Below are 22658 nucleotides of genomic sequence, written 5' to 3'. Positions count from 1 at the left end.
GAACCTTGAATCGTATGAGGTAGCATCAAGTAGGATTAACTCCTGTATCCGAGGTAGCGTCACTAGAGATGAGCGCCTGAATTGTATGAGAGGCAGTATCATGAGGGATGAATCTTGAATCGTATGGGGGGTAGCGTCGAGGGATGAATCTTGAATCATATGAGAGGCTCTCGTCATAAGGGATGAATCTTGAATCGTATGGGAGGATAGAATCATGAGGGACGAATCTTGAATCGTATGGGACGTAGCATCATGAGGGACGAATCTTGATTCGTATGGAAGGTAGAGTCATGAGAAAGGAATCCTGAATTGTATGGAAGGTAGAGTCATGAGGGACGAATCTTGAATCGTATGGGAGGTAGCATCATGAGGGACGAATCTTGAATCGTATGGGAGGTAGCATCATGAGGGACGAATCTTGAATCATTTGAGAGGCTCTCGTCATAAGGGACGAATCTTGAATCGTATGCGACGTAGCGTCATGAGGGATGAATCTTGAATTGTATGAGAGGTAGCGTCAGGCAGGATGAGCTATTGAATCATATGAGGGGTAGCGTCATGAGAGACGAATCTTGAATCGTATGGGAGGTAGCATCATGAGGGACGAATCTTGAATCGTATGGGAGGTAGCATCATGAGGGACGAATCTTGAATCGTATGGGAGGTAGCATCAGGCAGGATGAGCTATTGAATCGTATGAGAGGTAGCATCATGAGGGATGAATACTTGAGTCTAGAGGGAAGAACAGAGGTGTGTGTACTGGAGAGGTAGTTATGCGCTGCGCTCGCTTGAATGGTCAATTTCTTGGCGCACGTATCCTTGGCTGCAGTGCACAGAGACCTCACACTGCCGCACACAGTGGAAAAAAATTAGAGGGAGCATTGCCTGGCAGCAGGGTGCTAGGATTGATACATAGGTGCCTGGCAGTAGTGTGCAGGGATTGATACAAAAGTGCTATTTTGCAGCATGCTAAGACTGACAACATGGTAGGATCTGATGCAAGAGTTGTCGGTGGTAGTGTGACTTGATTCATACAAAGGTGTCTGATGGCAGTGTGCAATGATTGATACATAGGTGCCTGGCAGCAGTGTGCAATGTTTGATACATAGGTGCCTGGCAGCAGTGTGCAATGTTTGATACATAGGTGCCTGGCGGCAGTGTGCAATGATTGATACATAGGTGCCTGGCAGCAGTGTGCAATGTTTGATACATAGGTGCCTGGCAGCAGTGTGCAATGTTTGATACATAGGTGCCTGGCGGCAGTGTGCAATGATTGATACATAGGTGCCTGGCAGCAGTTTGCAATGATTGATACATAGGTGCCTGGCAGCAGTGTACAAGGATACATACTTAATGTGCTGCAAAGGAAATATGGTAGTTTGAGTTAGATAGTTTTTTGTAGCAATATTAAGCAATTGGGTCATTCTCCTCAACTCTTTCATGATCAAAGTATTTGGTAGCAGCCTCATAATTACGCAAGAGTGCTCCAACAGCAAAATGCCTCGAAAGCCACCGCACCTCATTGAGTGGCCGAAAAGAGACCGCTTCACATTCAGTGACCAAAGCAATTTCATCCAGCTTGGACGTCCTTAAGGGTGAGCGGGAGAACACAGTGTAGACAGTACCCAGTAATGTTTCCATTTCCCTGATCATCGGCACTTTTTTCCAGGCATCATCAACTCCCAAATCTTCTCTGTGCGCAACACAGTGCTGCTCAACTAGATGAGGAATGGATTGTTTGAGGCGGGTAGCAACACCATTGTTCTTTCCCAGCATCACTGATGCACCATCTGATGTAAACATGACCATTTTCATAAGGTCCAGTTTATTGGCAGTGTAGAACTCTTTTACAGCTATGGTGCTAGCCTCTGCATTGCATGCACTCAGAGTTACAGTTCCCCCAAACACTGTTTTGTGCTCTGTTGATGTTACAGATCGGAACCTGAAGTAGAGGATGAGCATTTTTGTAACTGAAATATCTGTGCTCTCATCAATTATCAATGTGTGATACCGAGCACTGCGAAGTTCTGCCATGAAGTCAGAGCGTATCACGCTGTTGATTGCCTCCAAAAACTCAAAGGCATAGTTCTTGCTCCTCCAGCTATCTGGTATCTTCACATACAATGCGACCTGGTCATGGATGTCTTGCAGATAACACTGACGTGTTTATTTTGACTGTTAGCAACACATTGTTGATGAGAATCTTTATCTCCTCAGGCAGGCATCTTTGTCATTCAACCACTTCTAGTCTGTTTGCTGTGTCACTGGCGGTTTCCGTTGGCATGGTGCGACCTCCCAAACCCAGCCTGGCAGCAGCACTTTTATTTCTCAGTGTCCCCAAAGCAGATGCAAGAACTTTGCTACATAGATGGAGTTTCAAGTAATCCAGCTTCCAGCCATCACTCCATTTCTTCCCAGAAGAAAAGTCCCCTGCGATTTTTGCTTCTGTACATAATTTGCAAATCAGGCCTGCTTCTGGATTGTATAGAAATAGCTCTCCCAGTTGTACGCAAACTTTGCTCCGGGACTTCTGTGTCTCAGTGTCCACAATTTCTTTCAGCCATTCTTCATTGAACACAAGACAGCATTTCTTCCTTTGTGGTGAAGCACTGCTCTCTGCAGAAGTCACAGCTTTGCGCTTGAACATTTTGGTGGCAATCAGTCTGAGACTACTGTGCCACAAAGCCTGCAAAAAAAAGGACATTATTTAAAGTGAAGAACATTATTTAAAGTTGCTATTGAATGCAATCTACCAGACAAGACTGAGCTATCTCTTGGAAAATGTAGCAAGTAATTACCTGGGCCTTTCTGTTTGATCTCACACCTGCTTGTAGATGTAACACTGTCTAAGATGTCTGCAATAGAAGAAAAAAATGGTTACAGCACATGCTTGTGTTCCAGTGTTTCAGATGTGCTACAAGGAAAAACTACTAAATAATTGCCTTGTCTTTCTGCTTGTAGTCACGTCTGCCTTTTCTAACCAATGTTAGCACTGTCTAAGAAGCCTGCAAAAGTGCAAAAGAAAAAAAAGGGTTGAAGAATGTTTTCATTTCATAATGTACTAGGTGCATCACAAGTGAAATCTACCAAATAATTACCTTGTCCTTCTGCTTCTACTCACATGCGCCTTTTTGTAATATATGAGTAGTGCTGTCGGAGATGCCTGCAACAGAAGAAAAGGTGGGTAAGGTGGTTAAAGTAGGTTGTCAACTTCCACCTTACTAGGTGCACACAATGAAAATCTGCTAAATTATTACCTTGTCTTTCTGGTTCTACTCACGTGGGCCTGTTCAAATTTGTGTAGCAGGGTCTAAGATGCCTGTACAAGAGGAAAAAGTGATTAAAGCACCTGAACGTTTCAATGTCTCGTTGCACCATAAGGGAAAACTAGCCAATAATAACCTGCTCTTTCTGCTGCTACTCCGGTCTGCCCGTCCTCCTCTATGACCAGTCCTGTCTGAGATGCTGCAGCAAAAGAAAAGACGGTCAACAGTTAGTTACAGCATGTTGTGGTATTATAATGTGCCAGGTGACCCAGATGGGGGACCTACCAAATAATTACCTGGTCCTTATGCTTCTACACATGTCGGTCCATTCAAATCTCTAACTTGATCGGTCCGATAAACCTGTAATAGAAGCAAAGGTGTGGATCATGAACTTGATTTATGTAGAGACCCTTAATCCCACCTGGAACGTCTACAGAATTACCTGGCAATGTGTTAAAGTTATAGAAAAAACATTCTAAACTGGCCGTCATGCATGAGCGAGGGGCATCTTTGGATGGTTTGTGTTTAATTTTAAGAAAAATTCTAACAAGAAGGCCTCCGCGCCACGTAAGCACATGCACATCCACCTTGATTGAAAATGTTTTTCAAATCCTATACATTTCATAGGTAAGACCTTTTGCTTTTTTCCCAATGTTTACTCATTTAGGTTCTGCCAATTATTTACAGCAAATGCTAAAAACAATTTGATGCTGAGTTAGTTCTGCATCAACTGACGTGTGCTCAGTACCTCTTCTACATCCGTAAAGCTCTGACGTGAGAGACACTGCCTTCAGTTACATATCACCAATAACACACCACCTTCTATTTTTGCATTGATGAGACGCACAACAATGTGATATAAAACACTGTAGTAATTAATGCTATTTCGCTATACATTGCTTCCAGATTCAATGTGCGTGGGCGGTAGAACAAATTGTCCCCCATGTAAAAAAGGGTTAAATTCACATTACTCTATTTCTGCCGTCCATCCTCCTCAGAACAATTACACGAAGCAGTGGTACTAAATAAATTGAGCAAGGGAGCGTGGTTACTGGGTGGAGTTAGAGACATGATGATACAAAGACATTTCTATTGAGTATTCATTATGCCCTTGCATTGCCCTTGGCCTGTGGTGTAGAGTGGTGTAGTTTTTGCTATATCTTAAAGCTTAGTTTGCTAAAATGTGAGAGGCGTCAAAGTATGAGGGCATGTTTATCACTTAAATTTATATGGAAAAACATTATTTTATGATTCCATTTATTCTCAGAACACAAAATAAATATGGATAAATACCAATAAGATGGCCAAAAACAAATATGGATAAATACAGATGTAAATTAAAAAAAAAAAAAAACATATAACTGGGAGCCCTACTTCTAAGTAAATTACGTGTGCCAGTTGGGTATAAGCCAATCTCACCATGTTTTAAGGAGAGAGCACAAACGCTTAAGCACTGGTTAACAGTGATAAAGTGTGCAAAGTCCTACAGCCATCTCTCATCTAGAAATCCCCCGCTATGTGCTATTCTTTTGTTAGGATGTCTGGGAGAGTTTTTCTGCTATAAATTGCTTTCACAGAACAGGAAATAGATTGTGCTAGGAGAACCTTGCATTCCGAGGGTCTAAAGCCATTTTAACTAACCCTTATTAGGCGCTACTGTGTGAGCCCAGAGTGAACAAAGACATTTGCAAGTAGCCACAAGTTTTGGATTAACTTGAGTCATAACCTATCGTACACATCATATACTCCTGCTCCATCCTGGCTGGTACAAGCCTAGAAGGACTGGCCTTTAGTGCTCCAGCAGTCTCTTGGCATAGAGTCCTGGTGATGTGTCACGTTGCATGTGGTGGTGAAGGGTCACTCAGCTAACAGGCTATACAGATTGATGTCATGCCAGCACAATTTCGTTTTGTCATTTTGCACCCCTCCTCTCCTTCTAGGCCTCATTCTCATTTTAGAGACTGAACATCTAAAAACGGGGTGCTGTAGCCCCTGCAAAAAACGTCAACTAATTTCTTCTAAATGTTAGCAGGGAAAATTATAATAAACCAGTTATCTCCAAATTAAAATTCCATTGAAATTGACAACACACTTTTACCTGTGGGGCGGTCTGGAATGAAAGTCAGAGGGCTGTTGGTAATACTAACCGTGAACTCACACCTATACAAAGTACCCAACGATTTCTAAAGTTCTAGTCCATTTTAAAGCAGATAACTCTGGGTGGTCCACAGAGTATCATTTCACAGTCGGATATTCTTTTGTCATTTGTGCAGCAGGTTCGGTAGCACTACAGGTTCACTGCACCACAATTATTGCTATCTTTTGTCACTTAGCAGGGGGGAAGAGTTCTATGTTCACTGATTGCTCCATGGCACACTTGACACCGTACTCTGTCCTCTTGTTCTGCCTGGCACAGTGTTACTCCAGTACCCTCCTCTAAGACATTGCCATGAAACAATTGGGAATTTCTTTGACAAGAAAAGGCCACAAGAGCCTTGTGAGTGTACCTATCTGAGTGTTATATGCCTTCACAGTTAGAAAGCAGTGCTTAATTTGTGCTTGTTGTTTCCGGTGCTGAGCACCGGCACTCATTTTTGAGGGCCGGGGCTTATTCTTCTGCCTCAAGCATTTGCTGCGAGCAAAAGACACATATGGGACATATGGAGGAAGGTAAAAAACGAAAAAGTGTCACAAACGGAGAAAGTAGAAAGCTGCTAGAGTGAGCTGAAGGGGCAGGGAGGGGCTTTATATGGAGTGAAGAGGAGGGCTTTGGGCACCGGCACTTTTTTATTGACAATTTAAGCACTGTTAGAAAGCAATTTCTGCACAAGATGAGAACCCCTTCTGAAGTACAGCTCGTAGTTCACAGCGGGCTTCTGGTCCTTTTTAGCTCAAGGGTAACTGCAGGTACAGTCAAATGATTTCTCCTCAACCCCCAATTAACCATTCGTACTGTGTGAAGCAAATGAAACGCTGCTGTGCCTCGCATGATTTGTCAGCACGTTTTTCTTTCACAGATATAGCAGATGCCTGCTGTGCCCCCGAGGCCCTCTAAATACACGTACCTGCTTTAATCAGGTGCTCCCTTTGTGAAGTGATCTGTCCTCAGGTGGCTGCACTGTCATTTTTCGTCCTGCTCGGCCGCGAAGAGTGACCCTGTTTTCGCGCTGTTTCTATTTTTTAAACGCAGAGCTGACGTCCTCTCTCCCACATGATGCAGGCAGCGAAGTGACGTTGCAAAAACGTGCGCGCTTGTCAAAGGGGCCTGCGCGGTGGGGGAAGGAAGGGTGCACGCGCGCGCCTGACAGGGAACATTGCTGCCAGGTACTGTGTAGCAGTACTATACAGCTACCGCTAGCCACCTATCTATCAATCTTTGCACACTGCTGCCAGGCACCTCTGCAACAACCCTAGCGTGCTGCACACAACAACAAGTATCAATCCTAGTGTGCTGTCACCTGGCAGCCCTGCAACAATCCTAGCACACTGCCAGCACTGCATCAATCCCAGCACACTGCCAGCCCTGCATCAATCCTAGCACACTGCCAGCCCTGCACACTGCTAGCACTGCATCAGTCCTAGCACACTGCCAGCCCTGCATCAACCCTAGCACACTGCCTGCACTGCATCAATCCTAGCAGACTGCCAGCCCTGCATCAATCCTAGCACACTGCCAGCCCTGCACACTGATAGCACTGCATCAATCCTACAACACTGCCAGCCCTGCACCAATCGTAGCACACTGCCAGCCCTGCATCAATCCTAGCACACTGCCAGCCCTGCACACTGCCTGCACTGCATCAATCCTAGCACACTGCCTGCACTGCATAAATCCTAGCACACTGCCAGCCCTGCACACTGCCAGCCCTGCATCAATCCTAGTACACTGCCAGCCCTGCATCAATCCTACCACACTGTCAGCCCTGCATCAATCCTAGCACACTGCCACCACTGCATCAATCCTAGTACACTGCCACCACTGCATCAATCCTAGTACACTGCCAGCCCTGCATCAATCCTAGTACACTGCCAGCCCTGCATCAATCCTACCACACTGTCAGCCCTGCATCAATCCTAGCACACTGCCACCACTGCATCAATCCTAGTACACTGCCAGCCCTGCATCAATCCTGCATCAATCCTACCACACTGCCAGCCCTGCATCAATCCTACAACACTGCCAGCCCTGCATCAATCCTACAACACTGCCAGCCCTGCATCAATCCTAGCACACTGCCAGCCCTGCATCAATCCTAGCACACTGCCAGCCCTGCATCAATCCTAGTACACTGCCACCACTGCATCAATCCTAGTACACTGCCACCACTGCATCAATCCTAGCACACTGCCAGCCCTGCATCAATCCTAGTACACTGCCACCACTGCATCAATCCTAGCACACTGCCACCACTGCATCAATCCTAGCACACTGCCACCACTGCATCAATCCTAGTACACTGCCAGCCCTGCATCAATCCTAGTACACTGCCAGCCCTGCATCAATCCTAGTACACTGCCAGCCCTGCATCAATCCTACAACACAGCCACTTGGCACCGACCCTAGAACGCTGTCACCTTTCTACCAACCCCAGCATGTTGTCATTTGGCACCCTTGCGCCAGTCGTACCCTGCTGCCACAATACAGGTCCGTAGCAATCCTAATGCCAGTGAACACAGATGTAACATCTCAGATGCCCGCTCCTGAAGGAGGGGCAGGGCAGCACGTCTGCAAATGAAATATTGTAAGTATCCAGGCCAGAGAACCACAGTTTGCTGACAACCAGGTCAGAAAACAAAAAAAGAGCATTCTGGGAGAGCCTGCAGGGGCCTTGACTCCATCGCACCCACACAATGTTGTCTCGGTGGTGGCTCTCAACAGAAACCAGTCTATGTGCATGCGATACAAATGAGTGCAGTGCGGTCTGCAGAGGGGGCACATAGCCTGCACAGAGAAGGAGACTGGCACCGGGGATGCCATGTTACACGTTACACTGATCCCTGGTGCCAAGCCTCCCTGGGGCCACACAGGGTACCAAACACCCTTTCATTGATGTTGACCCCAATGTGGCACCTCTCTTCCACTCACCCCTTGTGCGGTGCCAGCTTCCTGTTTACAAGGGGGGGGGGATAGTTTTAAACGGATGCCCAGGCAGGCCATCAGATGCACCTAGTTTGCTTTGTGTAGTGCACAATTGTTCATACAGAGGGATTTGCCTATGCTTTCGCCGTTAGTGAATTGGGGGATATGCACGACCAATGACCAGCCGCAAGATGGCGCTGTTATTTTTGCTGTGTGGTTACAAAAGAATATTTTAAGTATAAAAAAATGCATTATTTTTTTGGGGGACGTTCCAGCTACAAAAGGCAGCATGTTTCATCCTGCATTTGGGTCAAAATGAAAACACACTTGTTGAAGATGTTTTTAACCACTTAAAAAAAAAAAATCCCTCATAAATACTCTTTCAAGTACCTCCCCTTGGAAGCCAGCTTCCACCTGGTACCCGGAGACCCCAGAATGTTCACAGATGTCCAGAAAAGACATTTCATTTTCTGGTATCTTCCATCCCCCATACCTCTACCCCTACACTCCCTGTTCAGCTTTTCACGCTTCAGAAACCTGACCTGTGCCAGCATGTTTCTTTCTGACAAACGACACCGCAGGAATGCCTAAAGGAAACCCCCCAGGTTCTTGCGGGGCGTGGCCAGAAGAAAAGGCCCTCTGCACATATCCAACTAATGTGATAAAACATCTTCACTCTACACCGAGCTCTAGGAATATGAGACGGAAGCACAGGTGTGGATTAGGACATGGTGAAATTTAAATGTGGGCTCTCAAGTGTGCAAGTTTAACATTTCCAAAAGTTGGAAAGTTCTTTAAACTTCACAAAGCTTTGATAGTGCTTGAAAAAAATGCTCGTGTAAAGAATTGTATTGCCTACAAATCGTTGTGGCAGTATTTTCTCATTTAAAGTGGAATTTGCCTAGGGCGTTTTTCCTCAAAAAGGTATATTTTTGGATTTTTTTGATCGCATTTTATTTTTATTGTATTGTTGCAATTTTTCAAATAATTGCTAAGTTTTGAAATAAATTTCATGATGTTTGCAGAGGAAACTGCACATGTGGATCCCTAAAAAAAATTGAAGAACACGAAGATGAACTAAGAAAAAGAGAGAAGCGAAAGGAAATTTCAAACCGAGAAAGTTAGTCAAGTGAAGAGACTTATTCCAGGCTTAAGAGGTGGTCCAGGGACACGTCATTAGCTTAATGCGCTGGTCTTTCCCTCACCTACTCAGTTGAAGGATCTGAAGTAGAAATGGAAAGTAAAAACAAAGTGAAGGGGTTTTACAGAGACGTGTAGGCTTCACTGGCAGGACGTGCCCCCCAGGCATCTTTGGGACTCAGCCTGAAGCTGGTAACTCTGCTGTACAGCAAGTTCGTGGTGCCAGAGAGTCAACAGCAAGTCAGACAAGGCCCTACACAATTCTCTCTCAGCCAGACCGAAATTCTTCTGTGCAGTAAGCAGGGAAGGGGGTTCTTCTGGTTGCATTTCAAGCAGGGCAGACATGGCAGAGGCCTGTTCTGCATTAAACCCACCAGATGTCCAATATGAAAAAAATAGGGGAAGAACAGCAAATTATGGTCTTCCTTATAGGGGAGAATTAGAGATCAAAAATGGAGAAACCGGAAGTGAGGAGGCCAGGCGAGAGGCATCCCAGGCTTTGAAGGACTTGTCCAGTCACAGAGCCACTTCTGTTACCCACTTCCGCAGTCTCTGGCCTCATCGTGAGAAAGCTGTAAGCGGAAATGATTGGGGATGCCCTGGGAGGATATAAATAGATCTTTCCAAATAAAAATGTGTTCTCTTGGGGAAACTAGGAGAGTGAAATAACCCAAATGGGCAGGCCCCAGAGCAGAGCTTGCGGACTATCAAACATTGAGCCTGGAGTTTCAGTATTGGACCATAACGGATGACGCCTATTATCAGAATACATTTATTAAGGGATGGTGACATTTGAAAAAGTTCTGTGTTGCTGTTTTTAAATGCTCTGCCAATGTGGCAGTTTCTAAAACTACAAATATTTTTTGCAGGCTAGTTAGTGAAAAGTCTATCAAACTATACATTTTGTCCTATGAGTTCTCTTGAAAAAAAATATTGTAAACAATCTGCCAAAAAAATCTTTTTTGTGCAAAATAACTCCTGGGGCAAAAGTTTTAAAAGAAGCCAAAGATTTGTGACTTTGTGGAGTGTGTGATTTTGCATTCCCTTGATCAGAAAATGAAGGACGGTCTGAAATCACAATTTCGTATTGAGAGGGTGGTTGGATAATAAAGATGCCATGTGGTGAATGATGTCACAATAGGTCTCAAAATCCGAGGTGACGTCATCGAACAAACACCCTGGAACGCCTGTTATTGGGGATTGTTTAAGGTGCAGGACTGGGGGAAGAGAACTGTTTCTCTACACTGGATGGGCCCTTTAAAACTGTGTATATTAAATGGAGAAAGTAGGGTAGGATTTAAGTAAAGAGATTGATTAGAATGGGAAGTGTGTGTGGGGGGGGGGTCAAAAGTGGGGGTCATTAGCGAGCACACCTCGGTGTCAGGAGAAACCATGCATTCAAAGGTCATGCTTAGCACTTCGCTGGTAATTTAGCAGAGCACTTGTTATGTTGAGAAATTAATAAAGAGTACATCTAGTCAACACGTCCTCACCTGGCAGTGAAGTTCATTCCTGTCATGGCATGTCTGCAAAAAATGTGTCCAATGCGGGAGACCCCAAACCTTAAGAAACGACTGCACGTCGTGGATGGAATGAGAGCCATCTAGGCGCTGCATACCTGGAGCACGCGCGGGCACGCCCCCTGCGCGCCGAGCTGCAAATATGTGAGCCCTGTAAATATGCGAGGCAGGCAGCGGCCGTGCGTGTGCGTGCTGAGGTAGCCGTGCGTGAGCGTCACTGGGGTAGCCATCCCCGGGACCGGCAGGTGATGGATGGATGGATGGATGGATGGAAGAAAGTACCGGAGGGCGGGGCCTAATATTCGGTGCTCGGTTTGCTAAACCGGTGGTGCCCAATATGACTTCAACAAGAAAAGCATCACCCGAAACTTTACAAGATTCCGAAGAGTATTGGTAAGGACTTCTGCAAATAAGCCACAAAGCTCCTTTCAGCACATACACTTGAGGCCACTAGAATTATGCGAGTGGAGAGGGAAAATTATGCGGCAAGGTTGAGTAAATTATGCTGCAAGAAATGGTCTATTTTGCGGCATAATGCGGTGTATTTTCATTAGAGTATTACTTCATTTTTTCATCATTTTTAAACTTGGTAGCAGTCTACGAGTATTGGTTGCACTTTAATACCAATTTAACATCCAATTATAGCAATAAGTAACAGAAAGGTGCGCAGGCAAACTTTGCAAAGGGCCTTCCACCCCTGTGCGACAGGTGGCATCGCATTTTTTGTAACTTTTAAACTGTATGAGCTAGAAGCAAAATGTTTTTTTGGTTAAAAAAACTGTAGATTATGTAGCTGGTGATGGATTATGTGACAAATGAGGCAAATCTGTAATTATGATACACTTGCAGCAACCGCACAATTGCATGATTGCAGTGGCCCTCCGTATGCTGGATGATGGACTATAAACACAAACAAAACACTGAGAATGGACAACCCTTTGTGGTAACTCACCTAGTGGACTGAGACCATAAGAAATACCATCTAGAACCTGCAGAGCTGCTCAGAGTCGCTGGTTTTACAAAGCCCTAAACTCTGCACTGGTCTCCCGCACCTCTCCATGCATTCCTCCGCTAAGCTGCTAAGCGCTGTGTCCCCTGGAACCATAACTGCACCGGGGTGGTCCTCACATGCAACATGGAAACACTTCCCACACAGGTACAAAAACAGACAACAGCCTTCCAAACACACAACCTACACAATCTAGCGCCGTCCCCGTGTGGCCAAGTGCTTCAGCTGCCCGCATAAGGGCGATCGGCGCTATATAAATGTTAATATTCAGTGGGCAATAGTCGAGACCAGGTTCCGGATCCGGTTGGCAGATCCTGCAACATATAGCAGCTAATCTTAAACACTATCAGAGCCCACCTAACTTTTCACAGATAAAGGGAGCACGGCTCGGGGAAAATTTGGTTTGCCTAGGATCACACAATGTAGCGAAGTGCACAAAGTAACCATCAGGCCACTCTCTTGCATCACAGACAAACTTCGGTAGTGGAAATGTCTTCTGGCGGCATCCCACCCCTGGCACAGCCCCACGAGATGGTGTCTTGGGTTGTCTTGGAACCTATTTTTTTCTGTTGTTATCTTGGTTTCTTGTTCCTAGAAGCCTGCCTTGTGTTCTCGTGCCAAGCTGTCAGACGCGAGCCTTTGCTCCAATCAGAAGGCGCAGACGGACAAAGCCGCAGCCGCGCGTGTTCTGGGGACTTCCGCTTTGTAAACAAGAGTTTTGTCATGGTGATGCTATACAAGCACTCGCGTGCATGACTTGCAAGAAGGCAGGATGGGGGCTGGTGCAGGAGGCACGTGGCATCGGTTTGTCGATGAAGTTGTCGCTTTGCACCATTTGCACTGAGACCAAAAGTATTGGAAGTGCTCAGTTTACATTTTATTCCTGGAATTAGCCGTATTTCATATGGAATTTATGTTTCTGTTCTTTATGCAATTTTGCAATTCTGGAGCTTATGTATTTTCTGCATATTTATACATAAATTCCACTTGCCGCACAATCCACCATCTACTGCATAATTTGCTAATTTGAACACAAATATCTATTGCTAAAATAGATCAAAAGTTACTGAAAAAGTATCGCAGGTGCAGTCACGCAGTGGCAGTCCACTTGCATGGATTAACAGCTCAGGTTTCTGTTACTGAGATCTATATGCCGTGTAAAACTGGTACTAGTGAGGTGAAATATTTGCACAGATTTTTATTATCCTTAGTATGGAAACAGCAGTAGGCCAAGGGCCAGATGTGCGACCCTCAGTGTTTGCAGCTTGAAATTTTTTCCAACTCACAAATTGTGAGTCGCTAACACTGATGTACAACAGTGTCTGAGACACTCTTTGCGATTTCCAAATGGGTTGCAATTGCGACCCATTGGGAATGACCGGCACTCAAAGAGATGGTGGCCTGCTGGGCTCAGCAGACCACTATGCCTGTGACTGTATTTTAAATAAAGTATTTTTTTTAAATGCAGTCCGTTAAAAGAAAACAGGCTGCATTTAAAAAAAATAAAAAAAATAAAATAAAAAAAGTTATCTTTTAATTTTTTTTTAAGGGTAGGCAGTGGTCCGTAGCACCAGGTCCTGCTCTGATAAAATGTTGCCACCCTCATTCACAAAGGCAAAGGGGTGCTTTGGGGACCTCTTCCTGTTTGCAAATGGGTTACCGCCTCCTTCAAGTAGTCAGTAAAGTATGAATGTTTTGCGTCTGCATTCTGGTAGCAAAACATTCGTACATGTCCTTGCAACTTGCAATTAGGAAGGGACGCCCCTAATATCGACCTGCAAACCCTATTTACATACTCGCAAAATAGGGTTTGTACATGCCAGAGGCCGTTTTCGAAGTTGCAAATAGGCCGAATCTTCGTTTGCGACCACTAAAACTGTTGTACATTTGGCCCCAGACCTCTGGGGGTGTTTCAGTTGGTCCTGTCCGATAGACATCATGGAAAGACATTAACTGGGATCATACACATCGTGTATTTGCCCTTAAATTAGTCCCTTCCAACTTTGCATTTACAAACGTGCAGGAGTTGTGCTCTGATCTTTTCATCTCTGTAAGGGATCTTCAGTAGGCGTCGTTTAAGACCCACTACCGATTTTTGCTTACGTGTTCTACGGCTTGTTATTGCGCGTTCCCCCTTTCTTTTGCTTCGTGTTAGCGACAGCCCAGTGAAAATCATCAGTTCTCAGTGCTGGACTTTTTTGAGCAATGAACTGAATTGTTTCTAAATGTTTAGGGAGCATCCAAGAAGATGGATGTGTTCCGGAGCACCCCCAAGACACCACTCATGGATGCTTGAATTACACACTATGAATGACTGTGACATTCTTCAGAGGTAGATCAGTCTGAGCGCAAGCTTGACAGTAGACTGAAGACGATTAAGTCTTTGTCCCTTGGATAGCTATGTTGTTGAGTATAAAATAAAGAAAATGGCTACCATGATTTCCCCTGGATTCTTGATTAATATCTACAGAGGTGATTACAGAAGGTTTTTTGAGGAATGAGAAGTTAATGGCTATTCCATTGACATGAAGAAGGCTTACATCGGGGGGGGGAAAGGGTTGACACATTTTCTTTTTCTCATTCTTTAAATGTAGGCTCTGACGTGGTAGTGTCTCTCGTTAGAGGGCTTCTTTCCTGCCCACCTAAATACCTCACTTAAGCACTCCACTAACTTTTCGTCATTTTGGTATCATATTTGTCGCATAAACTGTGCTGCTCATCAAATATGCTTTCTCCCATCGAATTGGAGATGAGAGAAGGGTTGTATCTGGATTTCCAATGCTCTCTTAGCTGTGGCAATTAAACATTGATATTATATGTAGGGTACTGCAGTGCGTGCAGCCACGGAAGCCATGCACTGTTTCTGTGGCGTACCTGTGCGGCACCACGTACTGCGTGCATGCGTCACTGCGCAGTACACAAGCCAGGCGCTTTGGTTGGCACAAAGCCACGTGCTACAGTTGCCTCGTGTGCAGGCTGGACCCACCCTCTGGGAGGCCTGGGGCTGATTTCACAGACGGATGTTTGATTATTGTTTCATGCTCCCCCCGTGGAAAATCTTGCTGCATGTCTGGGTGTCTCGATGTGTCACACACAAGGTGTCGAAGAGGCGTCATCCGGTGCCTTACAGTACTGACATGCTGACACGTGCTGACACCGCGGCACAGCAGGCACTCCTTGAGCCTTACGCTAAAGTAGCAGTCACACACGGGTTGTGGCACTAAGGCCGCGGACAGTAGTCCGTATTAATAGTGCGTAAAGTTTTCATTACGCACTGCTCTGGGCGTCTCGTGGTCACTGTGCGCAGATGTTTCCTCTGACCATTGTGCCTCATGTGCCTCCTGTAGTTGTGGCCTGAGCATCCTCTGCGAGCACTGCATCCTCAGTCTCCTGGACTCTGACCTGGACATCTCACTGACTCAATGTGGTTGATGTGCCCTGTGTACACGCCGAGTGGTCAATGTGCTATGCGTGTCCTGAGTGGTCATGTGGCACGGGTGTCTCCAGGGGTCACCATCTCCTTAAAGCCTACTGTGGATGTGGTGGCCTTGGTGTCACAGGTAGCCATTTTGTTCGTTTCCTCTTCTCCTCTGACCACTGCACCTAGATGTCTCCTGTGGTCACTCTGGCATAAGCATCTCGCATAGTCCCCGTACAGCCAGCCACTCTAGAAGTGCCACTGACGCGATCTTGGCAAATTTACAGCCCTCCTGAGATGTGATGGGGTTGTCGTAGTAAAATACAATACGGCCTGGTAAGGGAAAGGTGGCTAATTTATACACAGTGGAGCAGCGCGAGGCTGCAGTTACACCGGGTACCGAGGCTCCCCTCACACCCTGAAAGCACCATTCACCACAGCGGTGCACCGCGGAGCCCGAGGCTGCTGTTACTCCAGGCAGGCTCTTCGGTAGCGAGGGAGTAGGGGTGGGGTGAGGCCCCCTGAAACCCTGAGAACAGCAGTGCACCATGCACCAGACGTAGAGGGGCCACAGCGGTGCACCCCGGAGCTCGAGGCTGCTGTTACTCCAGGCACGTCTAGTAGGGTGCGCTGAACCCCCCCCCCCCCCCTCGCTGGTTGCACGCAGACATTTTCTTTCATCGTGACTTGCCCGCCCACTAACAAGTGAAAAAGGCGAAACACTTTTTTGCTTTAAATAATGACACGTTAAGTTACTTTAGTGGGTGGCTCTTCTGATAGCGCGAGCCATGGGTGGGTCGGTTTCCTCCATCTTCAGGACGAGTAGACAAGAGTGGTTGTTACTTAAGAATTCTGAGGAAGTATAATTTCTGTTTCTCTTCGTATCAGCGTAAGGCGTACACTTTACTGCCGTATTTCTTACGCCCTATGGGCCAGATGCAGGGAACTGCCAATTTGCGACTTGCAAATTGCGAGTCCCTGCGACTCGCAATTTGCAAGTCGCAAATTGCTATGCAGTACGGTGTCTGAGACACCGACTGCAACTCGCTATGGGGTCGCAATGACCCACCTCATGAATATTAATGAGGTGGGTCGCAAATTGCGGCCCCATAGCGAGTCTAGGCACTCGCAAACATGTTCGTGACTGCTTTCTCAATAAAGCTGTTTTTTTTTTTTTTAAAGTGTAGCCCCTTTTCCTTAAAGGAAAACGAGCTGCACTTAAAAAAAAAAAACCAAAACCTTTAGTTTCGGATTTTTCAGGGCAGGGAGTGGTCCCTTGGACCACTAGCTGCCCTGAAAAAAATGTTTTGGGTCCATTCCCCTTCCAATTTGCGAGTGGGTTACCATCCACTTGAAGTGGATGGTAACTGCGATACCCTTTGCGACCGCATATGCGGTCGCAAATGGTATTGCATTCCACTCCGAATCGCAAATAGGAAGGGAACACCCCTTCCTATTTGCGATTCTGAAATGCATATTGTGAGTCGGTCCCGACTCGCAATATGCATTTCTGCATAGCAAAGAGGCATTTGCGCCTCGCAAACGGCGATTTTCGCCGTTTGCGATGCACAAATCCTTTGCTACATCTGGCCCCTAGTATCATGTTATCGCCCTTTACACCCCATGACTGTTGCATGTCGTGATAATTTGGTGCATATAAAGCTATTTGGCAGATAATTGGTGCTCGTAGCACCTGAAAGAGAGAAAGCGCTAGCTGGTGTCACCTTCCTCGAAAAATAAGTATATTAGGCCTGAGTGACGGGCAGGCAGGGCTGCAGGGAGTATCAGAGTGGGTCAGATATCACTCATGGCCTGATGTGACTGACGCTTCCCAGCTATTCAGCGGTCCGCCTGCGGGCCGCTTCGGCGCTGTGATCTTTTTGTTTGCAGTGGAGGAGTCTAATGTATCACTCAGTGAATGTATCACTCAGTCAGTGCCTGTAAGTGGTTACCTCGCAGCGCGTGGACTGTGTAAATGTGATAACACACCAGGAAATACAGCAAAATAATTCGTACCTCTGGCAATGAAGGTCGTGTCCTCATTCTGTGCTTTGAACAGAGTAAGGTGCGAATATACACCAAGCACTGCAAAGCACTAAATGACATAAATGTGCCAGCGCGTGTGAAATAGGCATCTACAAATGCTGTGCATCACAACAAAGCCTGATCTACTGCCTTTGACAGTGCTGGATAAAAGTAGCAGAAAATGATTTACTTCTGTATGGATTGCATAGAGGGGGTAAATGAATCTGACTCTGGTGAAACCTTTAAGATATAAAAGTCCCTTGTGCATTTCAATGGGAGCACTTTCTGGAAAGTGGAGTGAAGCAACAAACATCCAATGGCATGAGGGGAGAGTAATGTGCCTCTGGATGGAGCCAAAGCCCACTCTATACTTTAGGGAACTGGTAACCATATGTCTTGCAGACTGTTACACTATCAAGCCAGACCTATAGCTGTGCACGAAGTTACAAATTGTAGACAACTTTCAGTCTTTAAGCCTAATATTTTCCTCCAATTTGCTTAAAAATCCCACTGTCTCATGTGATTTGGTAAACTAGGCCCAATACAGATGGGGTGTGATTTTCTGTGACATTAGACCTTGGGTCTGATGATCTGGGGTGTGATGGAGTGAGGGAGGGAAGGGGGAGGGCGAGAGAGTGGATATTGGGTTAGGGGAAACTAGAAAGAAAACGAGTGAAATGAAATGAAAATGCAATAAATACCAGGCAAATTAAAAATACTAACCAAACTCAGGATGGTTTGAGCTACAGAATATCCATAATGTTTCTTCATTTCCAGCTGTGGGAAATAAGGCTTTGCCGAAGGGAACACGATGAGAGTGTTTGTATAATGTTGGGCGTTTCTTTTATCAGTAATCTTCCCGCCCCCAAAGGATGCTATTGCAGATGTTTTTTCACACGTTGTGATTTGCTGGAGGGCCCTGCATGGCCCTGGGCACAGCGGGCTGTGCTGGTGCCTGTGGTGATGCTTCACCTGCAGCAGGCTGGGTTTGGTTCCTGTTGGTTGCCGGTGTTTCTGTCGTCTTTATATCACTCTTTAAGCTGCCTCGTGTACTTCACTGCTCTCCGTTTGACTCTCTCCTTCCCTCTTCTCTCCTGTCTCTCCCCCCTCTCCCCCCTCACCTCTTCTGCTGCACAGCACTGGAGAGCAGAGGTATGTCTGCATGCCGTTTGCCTGCGCCCTGTGCACTGCTGATGAATGCTGGTTATTGCTCCAGGGCTGTGTTTAGCTTGCTACAGACCCCCCCCCCTCCCCCCCTGTGTATACACAACACCCCCCCCTTCCCGCTGCTCTCCTCGCACTGTGGAGGGGCCTCTCATTCTGCTCACCCACCCTTCGAGAGCTTGGCTTGCTGTGTACAGCCCTCGCCCGTGTGGCCTCACTCCTAGCGGGGTAACTCAGTGCTTCTCCCAAATCGTCACAGGTGACATAGGATCACCTGGTTCACCTACAGGTTCTAGTCACGTGACTGGATCCTCCTGTCCGGGCGGCTCCGTGGCATTTAACTCACCACTGGTCCTCTAGCTCCCCTTTAGTGTCATGTGACTCTCTGCTACTCCCTACCTACCTCACTGTTCCCCTGGCACGCCCCCATCTCACTGGACCTCTCATTAGTCCCCTTAAGACACGTCACTGACGTGACCTCTCTTTATCCCCAACACACCTCACTGTCACGTGACCTGTCAGTGGTCTTCTAGCACACGTCACTGACGTGACCTCTCACTATCCCCCCTAAAACACCGTCACTTGGCCATCACTGTTCTTTTAACACACGTCACTGTCACGTGATGTCCTATTTTTCCCCAAACCCCTTACCTGTCAGGTGACCGCTCATTGTTATTCTGGCATTCTTCAATGTCACGTGACTGTTACCCTTGTTCTTCTGGTGTCTGACTGTGATGCAACTTCTCATTGTTAATTTGACTCACTCTCACGTGACCTCTGATCGCTCTTTAGACACACCTGGTCATGTGACCGACATCACTCCTTGCGCTTGCATCTCGTGTGAGACACCTGCCATATGCCTATGCGATTCTAGCGCGTGTTGTGGTCACAGGGCGCTTTTCCGTGCACACTTTGAATATAGTCGGCTGTAAATAGAAAAGTCTTCAGTCTTGCACTGGAATCGTTAAAACTTAATCTGCTAAGAAAGAGACTCTCCGACAGCACCAGAAGTCTCCCAGCTTGGATGGGTGTAACTGGTGAGATGCAGCCCGAGTCCCTATGACACAGGGAATAAGCGCCTCACTTTTAGGCATACCCCTGTCACTTAGGGGGGACTCATTTAGCAAGAAAGTGAGGAATCTTACTATATGGAAATTCTATGGGTATCAGTCGATTCTACTGTTTGTCTGCTGGTCTATGACATATGCAAATCAGTCTCAGCCAGTCCCAAAAGGCCCAGCCCATCTTGATTGGATAGGCCACACCCCTTCCGAAAGAGAAGACAAATCGCACCATTTGTGAGAGTTCCTTCTTGTTTGCACTATTTCCGCTGGGTTTGCATCCGTGGGTAGGTGATATATTATCCAGGCTACAGGAGATTGTGGTAAAACAGGGAGGTGTATGCTGTCTTGTTTGAACTACCAATGTTTGTTTGCACTTGTGACTGGGTTGTTTCCCAGGCTGCAGTGCGCAGGGGTCAGTGTTGGGCTTTGCCAGTAGTCTGTCCTGCAAGCCCATTGGCCGGTTCCCTCCAATCTCCAGGGCTGCACCTGGCGTGGGACCAAGCAGGTGTTTCTCTCCAGGTGCAGGAGGCGGGGCCAACGTGGGAGGAGTGAATGCACCATTTGTTTTCAGATGTGTTATTCATCCTTTTTATTGCAAGTCAAACAATGTTTCACCCTCCATTGGTGCACAGGCCAGGGCCCTGCAGGAGGACAATGGGTACACAACATGCAGCACAAGCTTTTCCTTCAGAAGCTTTGAGGCTACCTCGACATCCCGTCTTATAACCATGAACATTTTTTTTCAAAACTGTTATTTTAAACAAGCATTGGAAAAGCAAATCATTTTGGGGCATATGTATGAACACATATTCCCATTGACACAGAATGGATAAAAACCTTTGATACATCTGGCCCTTTGTGTTTAATGTGCTAACGAGCGCAGCATTAGCACAATCGAGCAACACTATTGACAGGGAGAGAGCGAGAGAGGATAGGGGGCTATAGATGTAAAGTAGTCCCTCATGCATGTCAATGCAAGCACTGGATTGGAAGCAGAGGGATACACCCAAACAGCCAATATTATTAGGTGAGACGTAGATACTCTGAGCTGATCCAAGACACGATTGACAAGTTCACCACTCAATGGTGGCTGCTGAAAGCCAGTGGTTAAAGGGGGGTGGTCCCAAAGCCCAGTCTATGTATATTGTTAGCAGTAGGCCTATTTCATGCTGTGCTGTCAAAACCCAGTTCTAAAAATGAGCTTTAAATGTAGGGTTAGCAAGAAAACTGTGATAAGGAGATAGGAGCAAAGCACAATATTTGTTGTGTAAAGTACTTTTTTTCTGGGCTTGATACCCTAGACTAGGCTACAAGACCAATGATTCTGGTAGGGACCATGGCTGTTTTACAAGGTGAGTGTCACACTGATTGAGTGACACACGAGATGTCTATGTAAACCAATTCCGTGCTCTGCCAGAATGAAGCCCCATTGGAGTCCACAGAGCAGGTGGTGTGTAGCTCATTAAGGCGTCCTCCCTCATCATGTTGACTGCACCCTTGTTCACACACGCCCGCTCTCTTCATAAACTGTACCGTTTGATGCATCAGCCACATGGATCACTCCGTCAGTAGGTCTTTCGGTATTAATACAAAAGAGCCGTCTCCGGCACAATTAGCAATAAGCCACAGCATTCTGTCTGACCAAAATAAAATTACGTTTCTCATATTCAGGATTTAAGACATTTCCTTTAGGCCCACCATAGCCAAGATCTCCACGTCTTCTTCATTTGGGCCACAAAATGGATGACTCCCCCGCCTAAGAGATGTCCACTCATCATGAAACTTTCTGCAGCTAGACATTTAGTGGCATACACCTGACAGGAAACCCCTTCAGCTCATGTTGGCTGTAACTGGGGACTTTGGTGCTGATGGAATTAGATCCGAATAATTGTGTAGTTGGGAATTTCCGGGTAGTAATACCCAGCCCAAGAGTAATAGAGGTTCTATAAAGCATAGATTTACTAACTAAACATAATTTTTATGTGTATTTTTTTATTTGCTAATCTGCCTATCGATAAAACCAATGGACAATGTGCTGAAAGTGTTTGCTCATTGCGATTTGTGCATGTTGGTCAGGTTTGCTGGCTTGTTAAGTCATCACACCATCAGGCTCCTTTCCCTACCCAATAGATGTCAGTGCTTCTCAAAAACAGACTGCGAAGGTCCCAGAACTCGGCTTACCCTGTCTTTTCTGCCCTTAGGCCCAGCGTCACGTCAACGACCTCTACGAAGACCTGCGGGATGGACACAACCTCATCTCCCTCCTGGAGGTCCTCTCCGGGGACACCTTGGTGAGTACCCTCGGCAAGCAGCGGGGAGGATGCCTGGTTTGTGGCTTTGCTTAGCACAGATTGTCTCTGTTGTGTCACCCTTCTGATCGTCCCTTTTTTCTCTAACTTCCACTAATACCTTTTAGCTCTTCTTCTGTTTTTTATCCCTCTGCTCGCCGGGTACCATGGGGAGGAATTTGCAGGTCTCATCCAAAGTTACCTCCTCACCTATGTGTGCCAACTTACAATGAAACAGTAATTGCCATCGACCAGAGGAGTCATCCAGCCCCCATGACATTGAGCACAACATTGAGTGTAGTCAAGGGCAAACCTTGATCTTTTCAAAGATGCAAGGACAAACGTCCACATTCTCGTTAGGTGACATGCAGGCACTATAGAAAAGCTCATTGCCTTCTCTTTGAGTTACTTCAACATGCCTCAACAGACCAGCCGGAGACCTACCACTGAAACACAGGTTGCACCATGTTTTTTTTTTTTTTTGTTTTTTGCAAAATTCAAGAATCCTCAGAAGTAGCTGATTTTGGATTCTTTAGAAACTCAGCTTCTACAATTGTGGGCTATTGCTTCAGAAATGTCAAAGTATTCTGTAAATTGAAGGTATAAGCATTCAAAATACAGGTTGCTCCTTTTCAAAGATGTGACATTTCCATAAATGTCTGAAATTTGTTATGTCTAACAAAC

At 46.1% G+C, this 22658-nt stretch overlaps 1 protein-coding gene across 11 annotated transcripts in view; it reads left to right on the top strand.

Annotated features, from left to right (window-relative positions):
• The window catches only part of PLEC (plectin), an 831873-nt gene that overhangs the window by 660652 nt on the left and 148563 nt on the right, over positions 1 to 22658 (top strand). For all 11 annotated transcript variants that reach the window (XM_069220980.1, XM_069220972.1, XM_069220979.1 and 8 more), the window contains one exon: positions 21888 to 21977. In XM_069220980.1, coding sequence (XP_069077081.1) covers positions 21888 to 21977 — 90 coding nt within the window. The remainder of the gene's footprint in view (positions 1 to 21887; positions 21978 to 22658) is intronic.

Source organism: Pleurodeles waltl, chromosome 2_2 (genome assembly GCF_031143425.1).
Source record: "Pleurodeles waltl isolate 20211129_DDA chromosome 2_2, aPleWal1.hap1.20221129, whole genome shotgun sequence".
Classification (NCBI taxonomy): Eukaryota; Metazoa; Chordata; class Amphibia; order Caudata; family Salamandridae; genus Pleurodeles; species Pleurodeles waltl.
The sequence above is the reverse complement of the archived record's forward strand: the minus strand, read 5'-3'. Positions and strand labels throughout refer to the sequence as shown.